The sequence below is a fragment of the Fringilla coelebs genome (assembly GCF_963513975.1).
Source record: "Fringilla coelebs genome assembly, chromosome: 9".
Taxonomy (NCBI): domain Eukaryota; kingdom Metazoa; phylum Chordata; class Aves; order Passeriformes; family Fringillidae; genus Fringilla; species Fringilla coelebs.
Window position 1 is genome coordinate 17,455,556 of NC_140067.1, and position 27,775 is coordinate 17,483,330.

The 27,775-nt window shown below is 37.6% G+C and overlaps 1 protein-coding gene across 1 annotated transcript; it reads left to right on the forward strand.

Annotated features, from left to right (window-relative positions):
* The first annotated feature begins 70 nt into the window (after positions 1-70).
* Positions 71-27,308, forward strand: ABCD3 (ATP binding cassette subfamily D member 3). Its single transcript, XM_084211826.1, has 23 exons — positions 71-310; positions 9,998-10,034; positions 11,024-11,125; positions 12,578-12,666; positions 13,521-13,590; positions 14,371-14,468; positions 15,036-15,159; positions 16,086-16,142; positions 17,274-17,416; positions 17,734-17,803; positions 18,224-18,293; positions 18,416-18,513; positions 18,592-18,683; positions 19,151-19,239; positions 19,315-19,387; positions 20,357-20,420; positions 20,777-20,854; positions 20,947-21,012; positions 21,115-21,204; positions 21,421-21,540; positions 21,931-22,035; positions 23,386-23,442; positions 24,250-27,308. Exons 1-23 carry the CDS (start codon positions 198-200, stop codon positions 24,325-24,327), a joined length of 1,983 nt encoding a protein of 660 aa, XP_084067952.1. The 5' UTR covers positions 71-197; the 3' UTR covers positions 24,328-27,308.
* Positions 27,309-27,775: the final 467 nt, after the last annotated feature.

Here is a 27,775-nt window from a genome sequence, read left to right on the forward strand (position 1 = left end):
GGGCGGCGGGTCCGCCCGCTGGCAGGGGCTGCCAGGGAGCGGTAATTGCCGTCCCGGCGTTGCACAACCCGCTCCCGGCGCGGCGCGGCCCGTCCTGCCGGCGGCGCGGGGCCGGGCGGCGCCGCCCCCTCCCGGCATCCCTCGCTCGGCTGCTCGGCTCGGCTGCGCTCGGTCGGCGGCTCCGCGCTGCTCTCGCCATGGCCGCCTACAGCAAGTTCCTCACCGCGCGGCACTCCGCCATCGCCGGGGCCGCCGCCGCCTGCGCGCTGCTCTGCCTGCTCAGCAAGCGGCGGGGGGCCGCGCAGCACGGGTGAGCGCGGGGCCGGGCCGGGCCGCGGGCGGGAGGGGCCGGGCGAGCCGCGGGGCCGGCGTCGGGAGGCCGAAGCAGCGGGAGCTGTGCTCTCCCTCACGGCCCTGGCCCCGGCGGAGGGGCAGCCGCGCCCCTGTGCCACACACAGGGCGCTGCCACCGCCGCCCTCCGCTCGGGAGGCGGCTCCTGGGCACGGGGGGCAGCCTGCTTCACCCCACGCCTTCCCCGGATGCCCCTCTTGCGAGCATCCAACCACGGCCCCCTTGTTACCCAAGTCATGTTGGCTTTTTCTTTTTTGCGGACTAGGAACGAGTATCGACACTTGACTTCTAGGGATTACCGTGTCTGCATAGGCAATTAATGGACTCAGCTGTTGTTTGGATGCTGCCGTGTGACAATAAGATACACGGGCAGTGATTTCAAAGGGGCCGAATGTGGTGATGTTCTCTGTGAGGCTGCCTTACAGGTATATGGTTCTAGGGTGTGTTAATGCCTTATAAAGCACTGGTATTGCAAAGTGCGGCAGACGGAATGTATCGCAGGCTCAGCCCTTCCACGGTTTTACTGTATTGGAGATTGTAAGTTGTTAACCATACGCTTAAGACATGATGTGTTGCGATATTGCAGTGCCTACAGGTATCTTGTAAGGACTCCAAAATACTGAGATGGACTTACTCAACAGACTTAAGTAATAACATATCTGAGATTAAGCAAGGATCCAGTTTTATTTTACCTAAGTCCGCTCATGCACAATATCTGTAGGAGTTTAATTAAGTTAGGTAACTGTCACACAACGTGGCAGACATTGATACTCCGCTGACAAGTCATGCATTTGCTATCTTACATTGTTTCTTGCATGTGCGTTAAAACAAGATCCTGAGCTATGGCTGCGAGTTACTCATTTATCAAACTCATAGGGAGTGAGTTTTTCAAATATCTGCCTAAGTTACTGAAATACCACTTTAAAAAAGCAGAAAAGCTGTATGGAAAGGCACAAAAATGTTAAGCTCAGATTTTCATGCCTAGTATAGTGGTATTTGTAAGAAATACTGGGCCATGCAGATGTTCCAGGAGCAGTTATGTGTTAAGTCAGTCCAAGAGTATTCTTTTAAAGTGAATCTCAGTTGTCCACGCTTACCTTATTCTGCCTTCCTTGAGGAATGATCTTGGAGCACACAAACCAGCTTGCATTCAGATTGGAGCACATTTTAAAACATCGATGCAGGTCCAGTATAGTTTTGAAGTGCATTTAATATTTTCCCACTGTTAGTAGCATTCATTTGATAGAAGCAGCTAGAACTCATCCAGAGTAATCTCCCTATACCTGAAATAGATATTATGTGGGTCCTGGGTTGTCCCCATTAAACTGTTTTGCTTTCATGTCTTATAATGTTGATCTGCAGGACTTGACAATGGCAATGCATGCGTTAGCTTGAGGGTCAGTGTATGGAAAGTGTTAGCCTAAATGCTGAAGACTCCTTGGAATGTGTCTTTCCTGTGTGGATCTTCAATTTTGCTAGGTATAGTGTTAAAAATCTGAGGTATTCATATATATTAGGTGGACCAAACATTATTACAAGATTAGTGGGTTTTGGGAAGGGAGGTTAACTTACGAATTACATTCCAGCTAATTCAACAGATGCATGGGCTTGTGAGAGCCCAACCTCATCTGTCCCTTCTGCTCTTTCTGTACTGCAGTCTTTCTGATACCTTGTCCTTTACTTCTGTTACTACTCTTTAGTCATTTTGCATTCTTAAATTTATTAGAAATGCAGTTGCTAAAGTAAGTGCCATGCTTATAAACTTGATTTTTCCCTTGTGTGTATGTGTTGTTTTACACATTTGAGTCCCTCCACAGCTTAGGTCTTATTTACTGCTGGTACTGTATTGTGGCCATGGATTCCAAACTCTAACATCCAACATTCGGTTGTTTCAATAATAGCTGTGCTGCTGCTTGAATGCTATTTTGAGGATGGTTTTTGCCCACTGGTCTTCGTTCTTTTCTCCATGTTTCCCTGTGAGGCAAACCTTGCCAGGAGCCTTACAGAATGCTACCTATCAAGACTAGGCAGTAGGTAAGCTACATTGCCTATATCACCAGCCTAGACAAAAGCATCTGGTTATTACCATTGCCTCATCCTCCTTTGGTCTCATTAGTTCATGTATCATTCATTTCTTCATGTTTTGTTGCTGATGTAAATTAGAGAATACTTTTGAAAAGGATTGTCTTTGTGCTAAATCTTTGTTTTCAGCATTTGTGTGCTGGAATATGATGCTGACATATATTAACAAGTGCACAACCTTTGACATCTGCAGGGCCTAGGGTGTCCTTGTCTGTGTTGTATATCTCTGACTCTCTGGGAAGAGGAAGAAGTTGGGAAGGCATGGCTGTCCTAAATTTTTGTACTTATTCCTAGGGTGAAGACTTTTACTAGGCAATCTAGATAGTCTGGAAGAGGACTGGTAGTGTATCTGCTGCTTGAGGTTAACTGACTAAAATCCTTGAGGTGATTTAGCTTTTTGTGTGTGAATTCCTTTGTTAACCTTGGTGTATAATGCTTGAAAATGTTGTGCCATGTTAGTGTGAGTTGAATTTTAACTTCTTGAATTCTGGAAGGTGAAATTCTAGTTTTGAGCTTTGTAAAGGCAAAGGTGAATGTTGCAGACCTGAATATAACCCGCAGAATGCTGGGCTTAACATTCAGGTGAATCACTGAAGTGTTCTAGTGCAACTGTGAACTTTACCTGCAAAACTTCTTCCTTCCTCACATAGTTTCAGAATACATTCTTGTACATACTTTGTGTTCAAAATAACATTTTACATTTTCCTATTATTTCATGTATTTTTTGAGTACCTGCCATTTTTCTGTTTGATTTTGTGTGCTTTTTAAATTTTTGCTGGAATGTCAGCAATAGGTTTGCTGCTGGTTAAACTTGGAAAGTAAAATAACATATGAACTGAGAAAAAGAAAATCCATCTTTTAGCAAATCAGGTGTGTTTGAATGTGTAGCAAGAAAGTTATGTGTCAGGTTTGTCATGTTGTATGTGTTTGTTTTTATATAGAATAACCAGTTTATAGCCATGACAGCAGGAAGGAGAGGTAGCAACTTTCACCCATTTTTCTGCTGTCAAATAATAGGGGCAAAGTTCAGTACAACTCATATAAAGTAGTAATGTATGAATAATTAAGCTGGATATGTCATGCCAACCTGCCTTACTAGGTCAAAGATCACTTAATTAGTACTGCCTGGATTAGTCACAGATGTTTTCTCTAAGAGGTATTGCACTGCTCATTGATTTTACAGAACTGAGAGGTGGTGTCACTTGCAATTTACAATGCCTTATTACTACACTTTTCTGAAATCTTCCAAAGTAGAGTGATGTAGAACTGTCTGCTTATAGTGACTTGTGAGTTTTCCATCTTACTTCCTTGGAGTAAAACATGGAGAAAAATACATTGGTTCTTTTTTGAAGTTGCTCTCAAAAAGTCTATTTCCTTGCAAAAGCTTTGTGTCCTCTTGGAAGGGGGGAAGTTGTGGTATCTAAAGGCAGTTATGAGTTCAATTGTAGTATTTGGGGTTTTTTAGAGTAATGAGAAGTTCTTTGAGAAACTACATTATCCTGTTTATAATGCAGGAAAAAAGTCTGTTTATTCTCTTTCCCTAATCTTGCCTCAAACAAGAAGTTAGAGAATATTTGCTTAAGATTTGATTGCTTCAGAATTAAAACCTCAAGGGGTGTTACATAAAGGAGCTGGATATTTTCCATTACCCCTCTAATAAGAATTTTTCCTGAGTATCCATGTAGTTTAAAATAAAGTACTTACACAAGTAGAGAATGATCTTAGCTTACTTTTAAGAAGAAGATATTTAACTCCTACAACTTTCTGCTGGAAGGAGGGTCTGAAAGAAGTAATAGAAGGTAGTTAGGGTAAAGAGTTCGAAACTGCAAGGTTAGGGAAAGGGAATAAACAGTTTAGAGTAATAGGAAGGTATTTGTAGTGAATGGGAAGGTGACAACATGTTTTAGAATCTGCTTGTAGGGCCTTTCCTATCACCTAGCTGCATTCATTAGAATCCAAGAAGATGCTAAGATGTGGACACAGTTTAATATAAACTGAACTTCTGAAATCCCTGTGATGGCATCCCACCTCTGGGGAAAAATGAAGCAAGAATAGTGCATGCATGGGGCCTTAGAGGTTAGGCAAGCCTAAAGCTCACTCAGTGGAGGGAGGCTGAGTTACAGACAGTCTATGTCAAATAGGGTTTTGTACAGTTCATCTTGGGTGACACTTAACCTGTGCTCCTGCCTGTCACTGTGCTCCTCAGCCATTGTCTGCTGACAGAGTGGCAGCACATGTCACTCGCTCAGTCGATGTCACTGCTTGTGTCCTCAGCTGCACAGCCTGTGAACATGCAGTGGCAGTGATAGTATTGCAATCAGAGGTGACAGACACGTGTCCAAATGTTCAGAGGTGCTTTCAAACATAAAATAGGAGTTTAGGTATAGCAAGTGGCACTTGTAGCTTGAAACAGATGGTGCATTTTTATTCCATTAGTGTATATTTAGAATGTTCTTCTCTCTTGTTAGTTTGTGTAATTTCTCTAGATTCTGAATGTGCTTGGGTGGGCTTTGCCAGTGTACTTCAAATGGAGGAACCTGTTCTGGTTGAGGAAGGGTGAAATTACATTGCTGCACTTTAATAGACTGCTTTTGTGTATGTGAAAGCCTTAAAGGGAACCTGTGTTACTTGAAGGAAAGGTGGCAGGTAACAAAAACAACTTTATGCTAACTACAGTGAAGTAAATGTATCCAGATGTCTATGTGACTGTCCAGTCTACTGCTTGCAGTAAGTGCACTAGTGTTGAGGGGGAAAAAAAAAGACTAAATATGCAGATAGGATTACTAGAAAATACACTGAAAATGCAGGTTTATAGAAAAACCTGCCTGGGGCTCAGGAAACCTGAATTCAGCTGGAGGGTATGGAGATAGGTGAAACCAGATGACTCAGCCCTAATCCTAGTGTTTAGACAGCCTTTGTTTGGGGCCTGGCTAGCTAATTAGTGGTTTCTCTCTTAATTAAGTTGCATAAAATGCTTGCTGTCTAAGGCAAGATCTAGTGTAAGTGTGTGTGACAGTGTATAAGTTTTTTAAAAATTATTTTAAAAAAATTTTTAGGAAACTAGCTAGAAATCTTTTTCCACTGTTATCCATGAAGGAGATCTGCAGCCACAGCTCAAGCCCAAGCACAGCTTAAGACAAAATTAATAGTGCTGAGGTTTTTCTTATATGTAAGATATGTTATTGAGATGCATTCTTCTACTGAAACTTAGAATTTCCTTTCCAACAGTTCTGCTTTATTTTCTTCTCATAGGTTTGTAGAAACCTTTTGAGCTTTAGCAATCAGAGCTCCTGTTTGCAGTAACATAGCTCAGAAGCTGTGACCTTCTGAGTCCCCTTCTTGCTTGCCTGAATACATTCCTCTCACATTATTTTTGGTTATGCTGCAACTAGCCACCAATCTAGAGCCAAGAAAGTTCTGTTCTTGGTTTCTGTGTGTGCTCAGATTGTACTGTGTAAATGGGCATGCTTTTGGACTGTGCCCAGACTTCTGAGTAGGGTTGCTGCCCTTGACCTGAAATAACTGTACTGTTGCTCTCTACCCCTCTGTGTGAGATGTGCACTATGAAACGCTGCCTGCCAGTTAGCTACACCAGACTTTTCTCACTATAGCTGTTATTTCTTCACACTGTTGCATTGCATCTTTAGTCATTTGAATTTTATTCTCTCTTTACAATGTCTTAGTGACTCCAAAACTAACCTGAAAACTGCACAAATAATCATGAACTATTGCAAAATTGTTTATTTTGTATGATTTTTGGAAGCTGTGAAAACTCTCCAGTGCCATTTCAATGTAAGGTCTGCAGGATACAAAGGTTGCCTAGAGGTAACGATTCTTTGAAATGCTACCCTTGATCTTTGCACTGTGTTGAGTAGACGCAAGTCATCCTAACTCTATAGAAAGAAGGTAGCACGATGTGAAATGTGTAGGGTTTTTTTCAGTTAAGGACAGTGTATCACTTTAAACCCTTACTTCCTCATAATGTGTCATTAAACAGCAAGTCTTGCTTATCACTCTGTTCATCTGCAATTCCCCGTTGTACTAGGTTCGGTGTAGATTGCTTCCTCTGAACTTTGTTCTGGATGGAGACAGGTATTTCTAAAGACAGTAATCCTTTAACTTTTTCCTGTTTGCTAGTAAATACCACAGAACTAGTGTGCCTGAGACCTTTCAGTAAGAAGACTCAGGCCTCTTGAAGGCTTTTTACAGTTTCTCAAATCACTTTCTTCTTCAGTAGTGTTGAGAATGATTCTGTTTGAGTAACCAGTATTATTGCATGTTTCTTTAGAGAGAATAGCCTCACTGATATGTTAATAGAATCAAAAGAGCCAGTGCTCTGACCAATACTTATTTGGAGACTGGAATTGCATGATTTCTCCCTCCCCGCTGGGCTACCATACTGCCCTTGAAGTTGGATCAGCTGTCAAATGCCTGTACAGAGTCCTGAGACTCCATTAGTTTCTTTAAAGCATCTTGCTGGTATGGGCTGATCATGTTTCTCAGTGTAGGAGAAAGGTGTTTTGTTGTATTGCCTCCTGCCTACTGGGTAATTGCTTACTTATTTACTTCTCTTTAGAGAGTTGCTATTCAGTTACCATGCACCTATGAATGGCAAGTTTGGTGTAGTTGTGTCAACCCAGTTACTGCTGATGCCTTTCTTTGCTTTTTATATCTGTGTTTGCTGTAAAAGCCCTGTGCAGTTAAATAATGGGTAGCAGGCTACATCTGAAATGCTGCTTTTCCTGAAACTTTGTCAGGTGATGTGTGTTCCATTATACCTTTAGACTCTTTATGGTCTTAAAAAATTTTACACGTTGAATTCAGACTGCTTTGTTGAAGGCTTTGTGCAGTTAGATCTTGAAAATATATGGTGGCAAATTCCACTGTTTTTGATGCACTATTAGAAATGTTGTGCTACTGTGTTTTTTCTTTTTTTTCTAAATGTTTTCTGGATAACCCTTTTCAAAAACCTTTTCATTGTCATCCGCCCTTGTCTGTGAGGGCCCGAAGGAACAATGGCTCTGTACCAGGGGAGTTACTTGCAATGGAGAACTTGGCCAGCATGTAGCACTTACCTTCCTTCACCACTGAGGCTTGTGATGCTCCAGCATTATGTAAATGAGAGGTCTGGAATAATGGAGAGCTTGAATCTATTCCAAGTGTTAGAGCTCTCTGCTGCAACCAGATAGTCTTGCTGTATTCTTGCTGACTAATTGAGAATATTATTTAGTCTTTCAATTCATTGGGAATGCAACCACCATTCTCACAAAAATGTTCTGCAGTAGTACAATGGAATCTGGAGTAGTGCCAATAGGTATTGGACTGGAAAGGTTTTATTCCAGGCAGAATTATGGCAGTCTTTATTTGCAAATAAAATGAGACCTATGTAGGCGCATTTAATTTATTTTTTTCTTCTAGACTTCATATGTAAGATTGTTTCCATTCTTTTTGAAGTATTAGTCTTGTTTTGAGATTACACAAATATTTTTAGAAAAAGAGAACAAAACACTGTTAAAGCTCTTTTTTTATTAGATTTTAAATTTAAAAATGCTTCATTTTTATCTTAAACTTTATAACTATAAATGCCAATTAAATGTGAGTTTATTATTTAACGTAAGATCTTGATTTCTGAACAATCCTTTCTCTTTAATGGATAATCAGTTTCAGATCAGTAATTTCAGCTGCTCAATTTCTCTCAACAGCTACTGTAGGAAAAATGTATCAATAAATACATCAAAGATAGTCAACTAACTGACAGAGTAATTCTGGGCCTTATCTACCTAATAGATTATTAATATATGCACTTCTCATCCTTTTAAAGCTGAAATAGTTGTGTATTATGACTGTTGTGACTTCAAACACTGGCAGAACTTGAAGCAGTCAAGCTTATAGGAATCATTACAGCGTATATGGAAGAGCAGCGTGCTTTCATCTTACATTATGACAAGTCATGAATCATCTAGGGAAATAACCACATAGTTTGATCACTACTTATTCATGCTTAAGAATACTACTTTCCTCCTACTGCCAAACCAAGTGTGATTGGACTGATCCATATTCAAGTTTTATAAAATTGCAAGATGTATTGAGGAGTTTCTTGTACCAGAAATGCATTGCTCTTGCATCACCAGGATGTAGTCTCCAACTAGATTGTTTCTTAGGCTTTACACCCTGTTACCATTTCCATGGGTGTTCTTCCCTCACAGCCTGATTGAATGTCGTATCTCTTCTGAACTTTTATTATTTATCCCCCAATCTGGCCCCTGCTGCCCTTCATATTCATTCTTTGTTTTGTCTTTTACACAAGTAGTCTTACAAGATTTTTATCTTCTCTCAGGCTTCCATCTCTATTACCTTAATTAAGTTCTTGTTGAACTGGTGGATCTCCCTTCTTGCTTTCATGGTCTCCTCCTTCTCTTCTCATGTTCCTCTGCTACCTTGCCTTTTTCTTTCATAGTAATTAAGTTATTTCTTTTTATTGGTCAGTGACATTCATAGATCTTTCTAATAATCATAAATTAAAATAGGCATGGTTTCATTCTAGATATTTTCTTGGCAGAGCTTTAAAACACAAGTGTGTAAGGGCGCTGTTGATGAAGTTATGGGATAGCTGGTTGTGTGGCAGTCTGCTCCTATTTCGGTATTGTAGACTGAAGGAGTTTCTGTTTTCTTAAAGTGTCCTGGGTTCTGCCTTGAAAGTGTATGAATGTTGTAGTTTTAAGGCAGCCTGCTCTGAGTGTTATATCGTCATGGTTAATATGGTTTCATATGGTTGGTGGCCTATTCTACACTACATAAATTCTCCAAACAGCTTCTGATGCTTGAGTGTTCCAAAAGGAAGAAAGACAAGCTATAACTGCTTTACTGTTCAGCTTTTCTTTCTTAAAAGTAGAGGCAAAAGAATAGTGTTGTGCTTTTGAATGTTTGTTTATCACCAGTTGATAAATATTTTTCTAAGTGTTCTGTTCAATGCAGAGGAAAAAAAATAGACTAAAAACTAACTCCCCTTTTAATGGACATATTTGCAGGAACTTGATTTCACAGAAGCTGGCTTTTTTTCCCCTGTAGCACATGTTTATGAACAAATAATCTCTCTGTGTAGTAAATGTGTTATTTTTGAAGTCAAATGCAATGCGAAACAAATCTGGTTAGCTTATGTAGATAGTGTGAAACATCAAAGTTGGATTGCTGGATCTGCATTCTTGTAGTTTTCATTTGTGGTCAGTGGAACCATGTAGCCATGCTTGTAAACTACGTGTGAGAAACAGAAAAACTCTTGGAGTTCATGATACAGAGCCAAGGTAAAGCAGAACTTGGAGATGAAAGGGTGAGACTTGGTTTTCCTACGTGAAACTGGTTGCTGGAATGAGTGGGGTTTCACTGCCATCACATATGTATAAAAGCAGCAAGTAGGTTTGACATAGGAGGTAGCCCTCCTGTATTGCTCTGAAAGAAATAGGTAGCAATATAATCCCAAGATTTCCTCTCCGTCTTTTATATGTAGAGATCCAGACAAAGAAAAGTGCGTTAATAACAAATAAATACTTTTTTCTTTTCTCTGCAGTAAAAGAAGTGGAAAACAAGCATTGCAGAATAATGAGGTAATTATTTCTTCATGTCAAATATTCTTTAATAACTTTGAATAAACCTGATTTTTTAAAACTTTAAGTCCTATCACTGTTGTTAATCTTGGCTACAGTGCAAGTATGGTTTGAATGATACTTTCAGACTTGCATTGGTGAAACAAATGGAAGTATCAAGTTAATCATGAGGCTGAAGTTTGACTCCATAATGATGGATTCTTTATGTGCACAATGTCCTTGTATCTCTTATTGCCCTATGAATTTGTCAGGACCAGTGTTGTGAGATTTTCTGTATAGATAGAAATGAACAGCTGTGTGTAGAGTTGGTATAACCTGTGTTTATTTTATATGTAAAAGAAAAATGTATGGAACAAGATGTTGAGTCTAAATTAGAAACTACTTCAAGCATCTGGTAGGAGGTTTGTCATTTCCCTGATCTTTTGTGTGTTTGTTAATTAAATTATTTGAAAGGGATATACTAAATCCCTTTAAGCTAAGATTTTTGTTTCATAATCAAATGAAATAGACCAAAAGGCAGAGTCTGTGATTCTGGTGTTACAATGGTATGAATAGATTCCATGTACATACATATTTGCTGAAAACTTAAAAAAAAGCTTGCACTGAATAATAGAAGGGTGTACATTGTATTTTCTGAGACCTCTGACAAAGGGAGGAAATTATGAATATGACTCCATGTTCTTAGAAGGCTAATTTATTATTTTATGATACTATATTATATAAAAGAATACTAAACTATACTAAAGAATACAGAAAGGATACAGACAGACAGCTATAAGTACAGGTCTACTAGTACTGTACTCTTGCAGTTTGTTTTGATAGCTCCCAATTCCTTATTTTACTTGTCTGAACAAGTCTCAGGATGGCAGGAAATATTGCAAATTCTGCAGAAAGAAGGTAGCTGTAAATTACTTGGGTAGGGAAAATATCACATCAACAGTTCAATAATACAAACAATTCTCACTTTTCTTGTTTTGTTCTGTGTGCAGCAGAAAGAGGGAAAGAAGGAGCGAGCAATGGTGGACAGAGTGTTTATTGCACGAATATGTCGAATCCTGAAAATAATGGTCCCTAGAACCTTTTGCAAAGAGGTAAGCATTGCCTGCAGTAATAAATAAAAAATAAAGCTGGGGTCAAGTCTCTTTTGAAATTACATCAGAATATATTACTTAATAGGACAAAATTGTGCTATGTACTTTAAAATAGAAACATAATAATATAGCTACTGAGCATAACATAGACTTTTATATCACTAAAGGTTCTGTTTTCAACTACAAGATAGGCCCTTTACTGTCAGCTGATAACTGCTGTTGTAGTATAACTTTTAAAAGGGCATCTGGGTTTGTCTTGTACAAGGCAGTGCACTGCTGTGTGTGAATGCTTCCTGTCTTTAAATAGAATGCAGTTCATTCATTATTTGATTTAGTAACTTATAGCTAGGCCAACCTGTATTAGAAAATGAATTTGTCGAAAATTCTCTTCAGCATCATTTCTGGAAAGCTATGCAGTGTAGAAATCAGTGCCTCCATCTTTCTCAGGCTCTCCTGGGCACTTTTAAAAGAAAAAAAGGTCCAAAGCAGTAGTTGAGCTTGGAACTTATGCAATGAACTGTAAGAACTTAAATGTGCATCAGGCACAAGAGCAGTGAATTGCGATGTCCAGAGGGTAGAACAGAGACCTTCAGCCACCTGATTACAAAAAGGAGGTGCATAGAAGGTAGAAGCATGGATGGAAATGCCTGTGAGAGTGCTCACAGAGCTAGCCTTTATCAGCTGCAAAAGGTCAGGGCCATTAGAAGAGGTTATGGATAATCCCAAAAAAGCTCAAGCCTTGCTCCCGTATTTGAAAACAAGCTTACTGGAAGCTACAGGCTGGTCAGCCTCACCATATTCCTGGCAAAACTGTGAGCAAAAATTCCTGTAACTCTGGCCACAAAAGGGACAAAAAAGTGACTGTAAGCAACCTGGATTTACCAATGACAGATCATGCCTTACTAACCTGATTGCTTTCACTGATGGGAGAACTGGCTGTGTGGACAAGGGAAGAACAGAGGATATTGAATATTTTGATATCAGGTCTCCCTTAATACCCTAACAAGCCAAACTGAATTGGCTGGATGAGTGGACAGGGAAGTGCATGGAAAACTGTCTGCACTGTTGGTCTGACTTGTGACTGGTTACTAAAGGCCCTGTTTTGAATAGGGAGTTGAAGTAGATGATGTTCAGAGGTCTCTTGCAACCTTATGGCAGAAAGGTGTCTCAGAGTAGCAGTAGCTTCTTTATTCCTGCAATCCTCCATCTTATGTGTCCAGTATATGTATCAACCAAATACAGCTTTTTAAAAGGCAAACTTTCACCATCAAAATGTAGCCAGTACTTTATTTAAGTTATTGTATGCTAATGTGTTTCCAGCAAAGTAAGTAAATATTACATTAGCTAGGGCAGCAGGGTAGTACTTTTCTGTTAGATACAGTTGGACGACTTACTGAAAAAATGGTGAATTTTAGCCATTATTTAACTGTTGCATTTCTGTGGTTTTACTAGACAGGTTATTTGCTGCTTATTGCTGTGATGCTGGTTGTCCGAACTTACTGTGATATTTGGATGATTCAAAATGGAACAGTCATTGAAAGGTAACTATACATTTGTTAATTTTAAACATTCTCTCGTGTTTAACAGGGAAAGTTGTCTATCAGAAAACATATTTGGACATTTTATAGCTTTCTTGTTTAAAACTGATGTAGTTACAATTTGGGGAGAGACCACTATATTTTGGTAAATATATTAATTTTTTTTTTGTGCATCAATAAAATTATCTGATTAAATTAATATTTTTAAACTATTTATTAAATATTCATTTGGTAACATTTTGTACACTGATGACTCTAAATCTTGTTGATCTGAATATCCAAGAAGGTACTTCAGAATAGTGGTTTTATGTCTTAGACATGTTGTGTGGCTATTAGGACTTTTATTTCTTCCCACTGAGCTGTTTGCTCTTTAGATTGATAAAAACAATGCTTTTGGTCCTAATATGTTAGAAAGTAGCTTTTAGACTTCTGATTTTTCTTGCTGGTCTTGTTGCTAACTGAAGCCAGTCACAATGTGTCTTGAACTGTGAATTCAAAATGATACTGTGTTTGGGGAGAGACATTTGGTGCTTTGTAGAATGGAAGGACGGCTTTGTTTCTCTTGTGAGAATCTGGGAAAGCAGAGAAAGGAAAGGACTGATATTTTGTGACCATGAATTTTTGAGCTCTTAATGTGGGCAGTTACAGAGGAGCAGAGAGGAGATAACTACTCAGTCTGCCTCTTGCCACTTAGCTTAGTCCAGCGTGTCAGACTGGATCCTAGAGCTGATGCTACAGGTTTCTATGATGATTTTGTTTTCTCTGTGTGGTCCCCTGAGAGTTTATCCACTAAGACATGCAAGTTTATACTTTGTTGTTTCTCTTGTAACTGACTCTTAGCTGGTGGTCATTTACAGTGCTATCATTGGCCGCAGCAGAAAAGATTTCAAGAAATACTTGTTCAACTTCATTGCTGCAATGCCTGCTGTAAGTGCTTTTCTTGTGCTGACCTATTAGTAGAACATATTTTAAATGTAAATTAAAGTGTTGAAGAAAAGATCTCAAAGGAGTGTCTTAAAACCTATGGAAATAAGTTGTTTTACATACAGGTCTGTATGAAATTAAATGTGTTTTCATGTATGAAAACACATTTAATTTTCTGGCTCCAGTGTGTGGGAGACTTTATTAGCATATTTCTTTATTGGTAGCAACTATTTTTTTAACAGATATGTTCAGGTTTTCAGGTTAGTTTTGTTGGTGGCAATTTTGACTATAGGTTTGGGATTCTTTTGGCACCATTGAAGATGAAGATTTCTTTTAGACTTTAATTTTTATGTTTCTTACATTTGTCACAGGTTTGTTATGCTTTCTTCCACGCTTTAACTTCCCTTCAGCATTTTGACATCTCTGCTCTGCACCAGATAGAAATAATTGTTGCTATCTGGTTTGCAATACATTTTAAAACTAGCTGACAGATTTAAAGCAGTGATTGTAAAATGGTGGCTCTTTTCTAGAGTTTATCAGAAGAGCTGAAAATATGTAATATGAATGTATTTTATGATAAGTGGTGAGATCCGCTGGGACCTGGAGACAGAAGCCTAAGCAGTGGTCCTGTAGACGCTGCCTGATTGGTCCTAGGTGTGTTTATGGCATTATTGACTTCAAGGGGAGAATTGATTTGTTTTAAAGTGTTTACACAATTTATGCTGCAAATTGATCTAAGTATATTTGCTCTTGTTAGTTAAATATTATTGCCTCTTATTTTAGATCTCTTTAGTGAATAACTTCCTGAAGTATGGTCTAAATGAGCTGAAGCTCTGCTTCCGAGTAAGACTTACCAGATATCTCTATGAAGAATACCTTAAGTAAGTAACACCTTGTCTACAGATTTTAAATTTGATTCAAGTATTTTTAAGTACATAGTAGGAAGGTTGCAAGGTTGCAATTAACTTGCAGTTGAGGGTGAGTGGCAGGTTATATATGCCACAGATACAAAGACAGTAAAGTTGGCTCAACTTGGGGACAAAATGCACTGCACTGCTTCCATGATTGGGTCAGATTCCAAAGTACTTCAGGTGCCTTCATATGGTGAAGACTCAGTTGGATGCATGAGCTTGAGTAGCTCCTTCTGGACTCAATTTTGGTTGTCAGATGTGCTGTAGTAGATTGTGTGAGGGTTTTCTAAGTTCAGTAGCAGCACAGCATGAGCCTGAGCTTCAGCTCAGACATTCTGGAGCCTAAATACCTAAACAATCCTGCAGCATTTGATGTGGATTTAGTCAGGTAAAAGCACAAGCTGCGTTGATTCCATACAGTAATTTAATGTTTTCCCTACTTAGCATCTCAGTTGTATGAAGCAAGGGTGTTCCTGTTGTTTCAGATCCCAGGTAACAATTTTTTTTCCCTGACACTTAGCAATTGTTTTGTTTCAGAACTTATACATACTACAAAATGGGAAATCTGGACAACAGAATAGCCAATCCAGATCAACTCCTTACACAGGACGTGGAAAAATTCTGTAATAGTGTAGTGGACCTGTACTCAAACCTTAGCAAGGTAAGTCTTTTGAGAGAGAACTTAGAGTAGTAGCTGTAGACATTTAGTATGGGGTTATCAGCTCACAAGAATTGCTTGGAGTATGATACTAAAAAAATGGTTTATGATGCTGTAGTGTTTCACACTCTTTGTGGCTTTCATGACCAAAGCACTATTGTGAGTTGTTATAATTTGTATTAAATTTTCTTTTAAAGAACATACAGCATTCTTTTGCAGATGAACAGTGATGATTTTGCTCTCTCAGGTAGATAGTTTTCAGAAGAAAAGCAATGGCTAGCTCTCAGTTACATAGAAATATTTTTGTGTGTAGGGAGGTGTGGTTGAATAAGCTTTTCCCTGTTTCTGGTGTGAATTTTAAGGTGGCTGGGTAGTGAATGAGAAGAATGTTGATGTTTTTAGACAAAATTTTTTGATGCTCTGTGTTTATGCAAGCTGAGTATAGGTAAACTACAATTTACTTTCTTCTTAACCTTTTGACTACAAAACCTGTAGTTCAGCTGTTTTAGCTTCATGAGGAAGGTTATAGAACTTTGGAATGTTCCTTCTATCAGGTACATAGCCAAATATATGGCATTATCTTTTCATTCAGTATTTCTCATAATTACTTCAGTTAAATTATTATGGCTTCTGGCCCACCTTTGATAAGTGAGCAGAGTCATTACAGACCTAAATTAGCAAAGTACTCTTTTCATATGGTATGTATTTATCTGAAGATCATGATGTTTTTATGTTCAATTCTAGAGCCAGTGTTTTCAGGGAAAAGTCATGTGACTGAGCATCCTTTTGTCTTAGCTTTTAGTTTGTATAATAGACTAGCCAGTATTTTGGTACAGAGCTGTAACTGTTCTTGGGGTGGTACATGGCTTCTGGACCGTTTTACATTGGTTTTGTGTTTGTGTTCTAAGGCTTTTTTCCTATGCTTACAGCCCTTCTTGGATATAGTTTTGTACATCTTCAAGCTAACAAGTGCAATAGGAGCACAGGTAAATTGAGTGGGTTTTTTAGAACTATAAGCACATTTTGCCTTCTTTGGTTACAGCCTTGTACGTGTTTGGAATCGGAGGAAAACTCTAGGTGGTAGTTGGGGATTCCGGCATTATTTGAAGTGCTATACTGAAAATAGGCATTTACACGTAATGTTTTGTGTGCTGTAGTGTCCTCTGTTTTGAGGCAAGCAAAATAAAAACCAGTACTTTCAGGTATTTGATCAACAATTTGAAGGACCAAGAAAGTTCTTAATTTTCTTCTAGTACTTATTTAGAAATCCTATTTAGGACAACACCCTTTTAACTGTTTATGTCTTGCATGAATTGCATTTAAAGTTGAAAATAAGTTTTCTGTTTCTGTGCAGCCTCTGTAAAGAGGGAACCATTTCTTGCATTGAGCTCTAAGACTCAATAAGCTGAATAATTGCAGAATTAATTCTTCAAATTAGTGAAATGATGCATTATCAAAACTGTTCAGGAGTTGAAAAGGAGTAGCTGTGGGTCACATGGTGCAAGTTTTGTTGAGACAGACTTGCAGTAAGGCTTAACTGAACCTTGCTAACTATCAGTCTCAGATGTCTTTGTTCTGCTCTCTGTAGTAGTTATTGTGCGCAGTTTATGCCAAATTCAGTTTATGCCATTCCATGCTTCAGTGGTATTTAATCATCTGTCCTTCATCTATGGAAACTTAGGATCCAGGACTGCTTGAGAGACCAGGAAGCATGTATAGTGGACAATGGGATTGAAATACTGACTGCTGTGTGACACTTCAGCAAATGTACAGAAAAAGAAGTAGGAGGAAAGGAGGGAGAAGAAATGAGAGGGTATCAGTCAATCATTAATGAAGTAATCTAGGACAGTAGGGGACAGGTCACACTGAGTAGTAATATAAACCTGAATGGAAGGCTGGGGTGGGAAGGACATCTAGGGACAGAGAGTTAGTAAAATGAGTAAAGTAGATCTACAACACCAAAGAAGGTGACATGATGGGAATTGCGAACGTAATTGAATTGGCAACATAGGCACATAGGAGGTGAGAACTAAGGGATTCATGCTTTATGGGCACTTTGGATACAGATACTGTCATTTGAGACCACCTAAGCTTTTATTCTTTTTTGATATTCACAGGGTCCAGCTAGCATGATGGCGTACTTGATTATTTCAGGGTTTTTCCTTACACGTTTAAGGAGGCCAATTGGCAAGATGACTATCACAGAACAAAAGTATGAAGGGGAGTACAGATATGTCAACTCACGGCTCATTACAAACAGGTACACACTTGCTTGGCTGCTAAGAAACAAGTGACTTTACTGTGGGGTAAATGGAAGTTGTGTGTTAGAATATGCTTGGAAAGTTATCAGGTCTGAGCCAAGTGTTTGCATCTTTATGTACTGTAAAGTAATTTGTATTTGCATTATATTCCATAGTCAAGACTGAGTGGGGCACAATAATTCCATGTTCTACTGTTGTGGAAAAACACAAGCCCTTATTTCATAAAGTAACTGAAAGCGCTATATTCCCATATTTTATGGCTTTTTCAAGACTGTCTTTAACAAAATGAAGTTGCATTATTTTTGTTTCTTTTTAGTGAGGAAATTGCTTTTTATAATGGAAACTTGAGAGAAAAACAGACTATTCACAAGACTTTCCGTAAGCTGGTAAGCCTCTTTTATTTCTTAAAACATTTTAAGCAAAACTTAATTCTATCATGATGATTCTTGACATGTGCTCATAAAAGTTGGCTTACAGTGGCTTTATATTTTTGCTGCTACTTTCATTTGATTAAAAAATTAACTGGTAGGCTATAAGCAGAACAGAAGTTTCTGTTAGAATGGCCTTTCTCTTGCCACTTACCTCCCTGTCACCCACCACAATTATTGTTCTCACTGTTGTAGGTTGTTTAGATCACAAATGTAAGTCTTTGCCAGCAGAGACTCTTGTGCAGTGCTTACCACACTTAGAGGCATGTTAATGTATCTGAGGTACTGAAAATTAATTGTTTGGAACCAAATGTCTAATAAAAGATAGTAAAACAGGTACTGGTAGAGTTTGAACTTCTTTCTTCTGTAACTTACCAGGTGGAACACTTGCATAATTTCATCCTGTTCCGGTTCTCTATGGGTTTCATTGATACTATCATTGCCAAATGTAAGTGTGTCAAATGCTAATGGATTCCTATAAATAAAAAAACCAAACTTTTTACATAAGAAATGTCTTTTTTCTTACTGTTTCAGTTAATGTGCAGCTTAATTTTTATTCTTACACTGCAGACCTTGCCACTGTGGTTGGCTACCTGGTTGTGAGTCGTCCATTTTTGAACCTGTCTGATCCTCGTCATCAGAATAGCACTCATGCAGAACTTTTGGAGGTAAATAGACCAGAATTAAAAGAACCTCTAGATTTTAAACTTTGTTAGTCCACATAAAGAAACTTTATTCTACTCTAGGATTACTACCAAAGTGGAAGAATGCTACTGAGAATGTCTCAAGCTTTGGGCAGAATAGTCCTAGCAGGCCGTGAAATGACAAGATTGGCTGGGTAAGCTTAATAGTAAGAATCTTTCTCATCTCAATTTCAGAAACTGATTGTAGAATTAAAATAAACTTATGTGCTTTGTTCCTTGCAGAGTGCTAAAAATTTAGTAATTAAAACCATTTTATGCTGAAAACACATCTGAAGATGTACTGTTATGTCCACTAGAAATTTCACATCTTGATAGTACTAGCATGCAGTTTGAATGTGTAGTTGAAACCTTGTCAAATGCTCTTAAGTCAATTAGGTATTGATTATTTGCCAATTTTAATTTTTTTTTTTACATTATAAGAAGTAAAATTTAGGTAATACAGAAAAAGGAAAAGGAGCTTTTAAAATATGGGGCATATTAGACACCCTAGTGCAACTCTAAAATGTAAACATTCTGCTTCTGTGCTGTGTTGAATAATTTTATCATTTTAGCAGTTTGACAGAGTTCTTATTAGACCTTCTGTGGATTTTTTTTCTTTAAGTTTCACAGCTCGAATCACGGAATTAATGCAGGTTCTGAAGGACTTGAACAGTGGCAAATATCAGCGTACAATGATATCACAAGAGAAAGGTAGATGTGCTATAATATGCAATATGTCATCTCCGTGTAGCATTTCAGTCACTAATACATTTTTCTTTATTTAAGATGGAGATAAAAAGCAGCCTTTGTCTTTGATACCTGGATCTGGAGAAATTATCAACAGTGATAACATTATCAAGTATGTTTGCAAAGTTTCCGCACGTTCAATAGTTCAGTATTTTTAAAGTAGACTTTTTAAAAGTCTTTGTCTCTGTGACCATTAATAGAGGGCTGAATACCTGTTATTACAATTTGCAGTTCCTGTTGAACTTTAGTTTATTTATTAGTAATCCCACCTCAGCATTTCTGTTCTGTGAGCCAATCCTTTTCCTCTCATATTAGCCGAAGAGGTAATCTGCTCTCTTAACTTGGGGGTTTTGGTAACATTCCTACTGTCCTTTAGAATATGACTTCTCAGACCATCTTGTTTCCTCTTAGAAATATATTAGTTATGGATTTTATCCTCTTATATTATTCAACTGTAAAAATCAAGGGCAAGTCTGTATTCATTTACAAAGTACTTGCTTTTACTTCTGCATGCTTAGAAATTTTGTTGATGTACTTGTGCTTGATGTTCCTACATTCTTTGCAGTCTGAGGAAGGTAGCATTGATGTACTAGTACTTAAAGGCAGTTAAAAGATCAAATAATCTCAATCTGGACACTGTGGGAAGCAGATAGGAAGGAAGAGGGAAAAGAGATGATATAGCTATTTTTATTCATTTAAAAGCAGACAAGGGGGAGGTGAGCAGAGAATTCACTCATTGCATGTTGTAGAACTACTGACATACACTTCACTACTAGATTTAAAATGCCATGCATCCTTAAATGTAGGTTTATATCCACAAGATGTTTTGGAGACCAAAGGCTTAGAAGGGTTCAAAAAAACCCCAAACAAATACAGGGGATAAAACCAAGCCTGTAGATGTAGATGTTTAAAAACTAGGCTTTCAAGAACTTCTTTAGATGTTCATAGCTGGAAACTGGGAGAGTGAATTAAGTACTGGTGAGGTGTTTCCCAGTGCCTTAAATCTCTCAAGTAAACACACAGTATTAGCTTCTTTTAGACAGCTGTTGTTTTTTCTTTTTTAACTTTGCAATACATACAGGTTTGATCATGTTCCATTGGTGACACCTAATGGAGATGTTTTGATTGAAGACCTTAACTTTGAGGTAAGATTTTACTGTCATAGGAAACAATATTAATATAAAATTTTCAAGGGAAAGTGATAGCTTGAAAGGTCATCCTGTGTATAAAAAAAGTACAAACAAGTTGTCATGTTAGTTTTAAAAAAAGGCAATAAGCTATTTTACTCAAAAAAGTTTTCATTGTTACAAGTTCATTTTCTTCCAGCTGCAGTTGGTGCTAAACCAATTCGGGAAAAAACTAGTTTTTGCTGGAAATTGCTGATTGTAATGTCAGAAAGTTGTGAACAAGTATATGATGATACCAGATTGTCCTATTGATTGTAGAAACTTTCAGCAATACTTTGTCTCTACCATTTTATGTGTTGACTTTGCAATTTTAGGTTCGATCTGGTGCAAATGTGCTGATTTGTGGGCCAAATGGGTGTGGGAAGAGCTCCCTGTTCCGTGTGCTTGGTGAGGTAAGGGAACTTTATACAACAAACGGGGGAGAATGCAGAGCATGGTTGTAATTGGACTTTTTTGTCACATTTTAATCTTTTTCCCTTTGCAGTTGTGGCCTTTGTTTGGTGGGCGTTTAACAAAACCCGTAAGAGGAAAGTTGTTCTATGTTCCTCAGGTGAGACCAAGTACTTTACTTGACAATAGAGTTCTCTTTCTTTGTACTTTGACTATGTTTGGAAATGTTTGACATATCTTTTTGGTTCTAATTGTATCTCAGAGACCATACATGACTCTTGGAACGCTCAGAGATCAAGTTATATATCCAGATACTCTGGAAGATCAGAAAAAGAAAGGGATTTCTGACCAGGTAATGCTAATTAGTTCATTAACCCTTTGTCTTGCTCAGGAAGAGTAATGCTTCCAATTCAGAAATACTGAAACTGCTGTGAAAAGCACTGCATTTAATAGGACTTGAATATTTACCACGGTTGAAAATGTTATGGTGTAATCCTTTATAGCTTTTTCAACCACTTGTCTTTTAAGTTCATGTAAGCTTTATTTGTCATTCCTGTTTCCATAAAAGGTGCTGAAGGAGTACTTGGATAATGTTCAGCTGGGTCCAATCTTGGAACGTGAAGGAGGCTGGGATAGTGTTCAGGACTGGATGGATGTACTCAGCGGGGGAGAGAAACAGAGAATGGCAGTATGTCTCAAAAGTATAAATGCTTAACAAATACAGAACATAAGTAAAAAATAAAATCTGAACTGTAAGCTATTTTTATTTATTGAATATTAGTATTTGGCTTAGAAGAAACTCCCAAAATGTGAAATACCTAAATACTGAGTGAACAACTGGAAACAGTGGGGTTTGTACTCAAAATTTAAAAGGAAATACTGGCTTTTAAACATTGTCTTGGAAAAAAAAAGTATGAGATAATGTGCAACTTTTGGATTTTCAGGTTTCAGTGGGTACCAACTTAATTCCCTTTCCATAGTAGATTTTTGGACACTAATTCTTAGTTTAACTTCTAACACTGCTCCATTGCTGGTAGTTCTGTATCCACAGTATCTTTTTTTTTTGCTTGCATTCCAGATGGCAAGGCTGTTCTATCATAAGCCCCAGTTTGCAATTCTGGATGAGTGCACAAGTGCTGTTAGTGTGGATGTAGAGGGCTACATTTACAGCCACTGCCGAAAGGTGAGCTCTTTGTTTCCAGAATTATCTCTCTGTGCATTAACAAGAAACCTTAAATGGTACAAGGTTCACTCTTCCTTTGGCCTAATGCAGACTAAAAATTAAAAAAAAAAAAAAATCTGGAAAAAAGCTTAGAGGGGCATACTACTTTCTGCCTGCTAGAATTCAGTAATCATTTTGTAGTCCCAGGATAATTTAGATGTACGTGTAGCCTCTATGATATACACAGAACTCTTACTAACTGCTAAGTAGCCTTAATTTTCCAGATAGAGTCTTAGAATGTCAAGGAGCACCAATAACCTAAAATTGTAGCATGCTTTCTTGTTCAAAAGGCTTCTTTTGGCCAGGGCAACAGAAGTGAAATGTTGAAAGTTAACATTTCCATCTATTTTGAGATATGAAAAGCCAAGCACTCTAGGAAGATGTGATGATATAGCTTTGTGTTTCCTTGTTGTCTTAAACTCACTGTTTCAGATTCTCTGTAGTGCCATGTGAAATCAGTAAGATTCAATTTCACACCCTAGTTTGGGAAAGAAAGGGCTTGAAATGACGTTAGTTATTGAGTAGCAGTATTCCAGAATGATAACAGAGCCAAGCTGTGCAAGCACTGAAATAGGTGCTTGAAACTAAAGGAGCTCTCTGGAGTAGTGAATGGATATTAGGTGAGGACTCTGCAGGACAAGGAGCATTACTTCATGAACTGATTTTTACCACATTGGTATCAATACCCTGACAATTTTTGAAGCATATTTTCCACATGCTTCTTATTCTACAAACATGAACATTGATTTGTGCTTTCCAAGTGGCTAGTGCATGTTGCTGAAAAAATAGAATTCCTGGTTAGGCTGTCCTTCCAGAAAAAAAAAAAAATATTATCTTGCTTTATCATCAGAGTCATTTTGTCCTTGCTCCTACTGTTGGGGATAAATAGTTGGCTAAGTTGAAAGGAAACAAAGGAAGGTTATTCACTTCAAATTGTCACTCTAAGTGTGTAATTGATTACTGCTTTTGTGGGTTTGGAATTTTTTTTGTGGTTAGAATTCCTTTATTCACCAGCTTTATTGTTTTACCTTCTTCCTGCCTTGTCCCTTTTACTCACTTAATTCTATGTTTGACAAATCTTTAGGAGCAAAAGAATAGTGAAATCAATTAAAAACGATATGTCCCTCCTGATTGCTTCCCCCTCCACCCCCCCACAAAACCTTGTAATAAAAGCTGTGTATGTGTAGTGTTAATAATAGTCTGGAAGTTTGTGGTTATGAATTTAAGATCTTCTGATACAATTACTGAAAAATTATTACCACCTTAGCTGTGAGAAAAATTAACTGTTTCATTGGTATTTTTGTCATATAGGTTGGCATCACTCTCTTCACTGTTTCCCACAGGAAGTCACTCTGGAAACATCATGATGTACGTAATCTTAGCTTTATTAAGAATATTTCTGGGTTTTGTTGACTGACTGTAGGAAACTGACTTGGTGATTCAAGCTTTTATCATTTTACATCCGAATAGGTCATGTTCCATTTGGGTTTTTATAAGGTTTTACTTTTCATAATCTCATTTTACTCTTTGAAATATTCTTATGTTTTTAGTTATGAAAGAATGCTATCCAAAAATTTTTAATGTATCTATAAAATATGAGAAGCTTGCTTAAGTCTTCTTTCTTAGACTCAAAAAAGTTCTTGAACTAGAATTCAGTACACAGCATAGATTTTTTTGCTTTCATTATTTCTAATACATTTATGCTTTTAAAAAAAGTCTCTAAGACATGGATTTTTTTATTGCAAACTAAGATTTTACTGTTCTTTTTATGCAGAGAGACTGTACCTGTGGATAAAAATACTGAATTCGTACATGGGGATGAATCTGTGCCCCACAAAACTCAAGAGAATAGTGTTAAGTCTAGATATGGCTGTTAGCAGACTGATGTATGACATGCAAAAATGCAGTTTAACATTTTTAAAGAGGCAGGTGAATTTAATGATGTGTGAGGTGAGAGCAGCTTACCCTCTGAGTTGAAGTTTACCCTCTAAAACTTTTTAAACATTTTTTGAAGAATTTTAAATATTATATTTCAAAAATATATTTTAAAATTTTATTACCTATATATTTATATTTTAAATATATACATTTTAAAATTATATTTTTATTATAATTTATTTTGGTCTTTATAGAGCTGGTAATTTTTAGGTAATAACATATGTTGATTTTTTTCAGTACTACTTGCATATGGATGGCCGAGGAAGCTATGAGTTCAAGAAAATAACTGAAGACACAGTTGAATTTGGATCTTAAAGTCATGAACTGAACTGCTAGAGATGGATGATTACAGGAAATGTGTAGAATGTCAGACAATGTACCATAAAATTACTCAGCTTGTTAAGCATTTACTATTATGTAGGATATTGCTAATTGTGTATATGTTGGTGTAATTATTGATACGTACTAAGAATGTCCTTATTCTTGTGGTTTAAAAACCTGCCTAAATTAAATTGGGCTTAAATTAGTGTAACCTGATTCATCCTGGGATGCAAACCATTTGAAATCGGCTGATTTGACTTTTGTAGACCTTCTTTCCCTTTGGTGAAAAGCCCTGTTAAAATTAGGGTTGCTACCTCTCTTGTTCCTGCAAAGCAGTCTTGGATTTTTGCTCTGTTCTATGCATGTTTCAGAGAGATCTTGCACGGTGCAGGACATTGTCCCATCTTCAGATCTGTGCCCTGTTCAATGAAAGAGCCTTTTCCTTGTCCAAGCCAATGTGCCCTAATGAAAAAGGATGAACTGAAACTAAAAGACAAAACTAATTCCTTCTGGTGTTTTAAAAAAATTAAGATTGTTTTTTGCTGGGATTTGGATTTATCTTTAACATCTGTCTGTCCATGCAGTTCTCTCTGCAGTTCAGCTCCCATTCTCTCTCAGTTTAGCAAAAGCTTCTTCCATCTTTTGGCCCAACTGTCCTTTTTCTGTCAAAGAAATATTGTGGTAATGAAGAGTTGAGAGGAGGTTGAGGGAGGAAAGGACTGACCCACAAGAAAAAATGGGAGGGAAAGAAATGTGATGATCCTTGTATCAAAGAAGCTTGTGAGTGTTTTTAGCTCTGAAGAAATGAATGATTCCCACAAGAAGGAACAGAGAAAAGAATGTGGGTCCAGTCACTCGTCAAATCAGTAGAGGTTATAATGAGCTCAAAAATGTTAATCTGTGAAATAGCAGACAGTTATCCTGTGTTCAGTTCTATAAAAAGTAACAGTGGTTACTTTTTCCAAGTTCCTCCTTTTCTCTCTCTTCAAAAAAATGGTGATCCTATAGTTTTAGCTGCCCTTCATGTCTCAATTTGAAAGCTGGTGATAATGGTACTCTCTGTTTGGTCTTCTGGACTGTGAAGCCTGAAACAATGCTTTCATTCTTCATGTTTATTCTCTGACTGTCATGATGTTTCTTGATTTCCGTTGCAAATTATTTACTAGTGATTCTCTGTGTTTTGTAAGGATTTCCAGTCCTTGCTGGTTTTCTTGTTCCAGCTTCCAAATCCCCTCAAAGGAACTATTATTACAATAGTTTACTTGTAATTGTTTTTTCCATACAAATATTACTGTGGTTATCATTTGACTTTGACAAGCATAAATGCAGCAAGGTGTTTTTTGTGATCAGGGAATAGGAAGGTGTAATTCAAACTGAATTGCTGTTTAGGCTTTAAAACAAAAAAATTACAATACCTGTTGTACAGTGAAGGTCTAGTAGTTTTTTAGTGTTCCATGTAAGATATAATATAGGAATGCACTACATGAAGGCATGCATAAAATATGCAATACATCTGTACTTTGTGCATCTTTTATTGAGGGTTTAGATTTAAAAAAGCCCCCACTTTTTATAAAATTAATATGTACTTGGATGCACTGCTGTTTGTTAATTTTTATCCAGTTTAATTAGGAAATTTCTTTCATGTTGAAATTGCTACCTGTGAATATTTTTCCTTTTATCGTAGTTCTTGCCCCTACCTGTCAGTATTCTTTCAAAGTACTCAAACGCAAACAGCTGTCCCGGTACAAGAATCTAGTGACCACAGTGGAATCTGAGTATAATGCATCCATGAAGATCATAAAAGCTTCTCTCTGAAGTACAGCATATTCCAGAGAATAAGGTACCAGAATAATTTTTGTTCTTGTTTTACAGGAAGGCAGATAGGTACCTGATTTCACTCATCTCTTGGTTCTGTGCATTCAGGTTCTCACATCAGCCATAACAGAGCAGGTAGCAGCATGCTGTGTGTGAGGTCGTAGTCTTTCAAAGTGTAACCATGGAAATAGGGATGCCACATAGGTTGGTGTGGGATGGTTTTTTTGTTTGGGTTTTTTTTTGTCCAAGTTCTCAGCACAAATACAACTTCTTCTCTTGGAAGGGATGTTTTAGTAGCCTTTTAGAGAGACAAAAAAAAAAGTTCTCTAAACTGAGGAAGTTGCTGTTATCTTTGTGATTAGGGCAGTCTTTTGCAGTGGAGTAGTGAACTTGGGATACTTTAATATGTTTTTAATGCTAACAAGTAAAACCATACACAGTACACTTACATTGCCCCAGCAGCCAATCCCAATTGTACTTTACAGTTTTACTGGATGTAACAGAATTTTGTGTAATCTTGTACTTATTTTTAAAACTAACAACAAGCAAACAAAAAAATCCATCTCCAAAACCAAGGAGGAATAGGTTTGCCTTTAGGTGCTATGAAGTTTGTTGAAACTGAGTGTGCTGGTATCTCCTTAGGGGCAGGACTTGGTCTTTCTTATTATACTGGAAGGGAAAAAAATAATCCTCTGTGCTTGATTGTAAGGGAGGCTTATAAAGAAAATAGAAAAAAGAATGATAATTTAGAATTATATTCTTGAAAGGCCTTACATTAAATTGTTTGAGATAGACTTGATCTAATGAGTGATTGTAAAAAAATCTAATGAAAATGATCGACGTCTCAGTTCTGTTGCAGAATTGCACTGTGATACTGTATTTTAGTTATGTTTCTTTAATAGCACAAGTTGGAAGTTCATGAAGTGGAATTCTGAACTACCTTAATAGACAACATACTGATGAATACTTTCAGTCTCAAATTGCTGGTGTTTTGAAGATGGTACTGGAAATAGTCAGATGGCTGCATTTCAACGGTGGGAAACATTCCTGTGTGTAAATACTGTAAAGTGTTTTGGAGGGGGAAATGGCGCTATGTAAATGTAAGACATTAAGTGCCTCTGAAATAATAATAATAATAAAAAATCTAAAGATAAAATGTATGTAGGCTTTTCATGTTTCTTAATGATGTGATTAGGAATTCTGTAGTAATACAGTAAATGCATATGCAACAAATGCCAAGTTGCTCAAAGAGTTGATTGTCTTTGTGTTCAGCCTTGAAAAGCTGCAGTGCTGTCTGAAATTTGCCCTGGAATCAGCCAGGTGATGCCATCCGGTTTAGGCTTAACCAAGTAGGTGAGCTCAGCTCTTGAAGACACGTGCTAAGAGCAATGGGATTATAGATGCATTAACCTGCTCGAAGTCTGCACTGAGGTTGGCTCAGTTGGCTGTAGTGTGTTGCTAATTATGTATGAGCCATTGACCTAAGAGCTGGACTTGATCCTTGTGGGTCCCTTCCAGCTCACAATATTCTGTGATCCTGGCCTCTCCTTTGTCTCCTGGCCACTTCTTTTCCCTTTGTTGATTTTAGAAGGGCCTGAGTAAGATTAACATAATATCAGTATGTAAT

Excerpts from the sequence above, each read along its gene's own strand:
- ABCD3 (XM_084211826.1), top strand. The coding sequence starts at position 198 with ATGGCCGCCTACAGCAAGTTCCTCACCGCGCGGCACTCCGCCATCGCC. Across the intron at positions 12,667-13,520 it reads AATGGAACAGTCATTGAAAG|TGCTATCATTGGCCGCAGCA; the intron begins GTAACTATACAT and ends GGTCATTTACAG. Across the intron at positions 19,240-19,314 it reads AATGATATCACAAGAGAAAG|ATGGAGATAAAAAGCAGCCT; the intron begins GTAGATGTGCTA and ends TCTTTATTTAAG.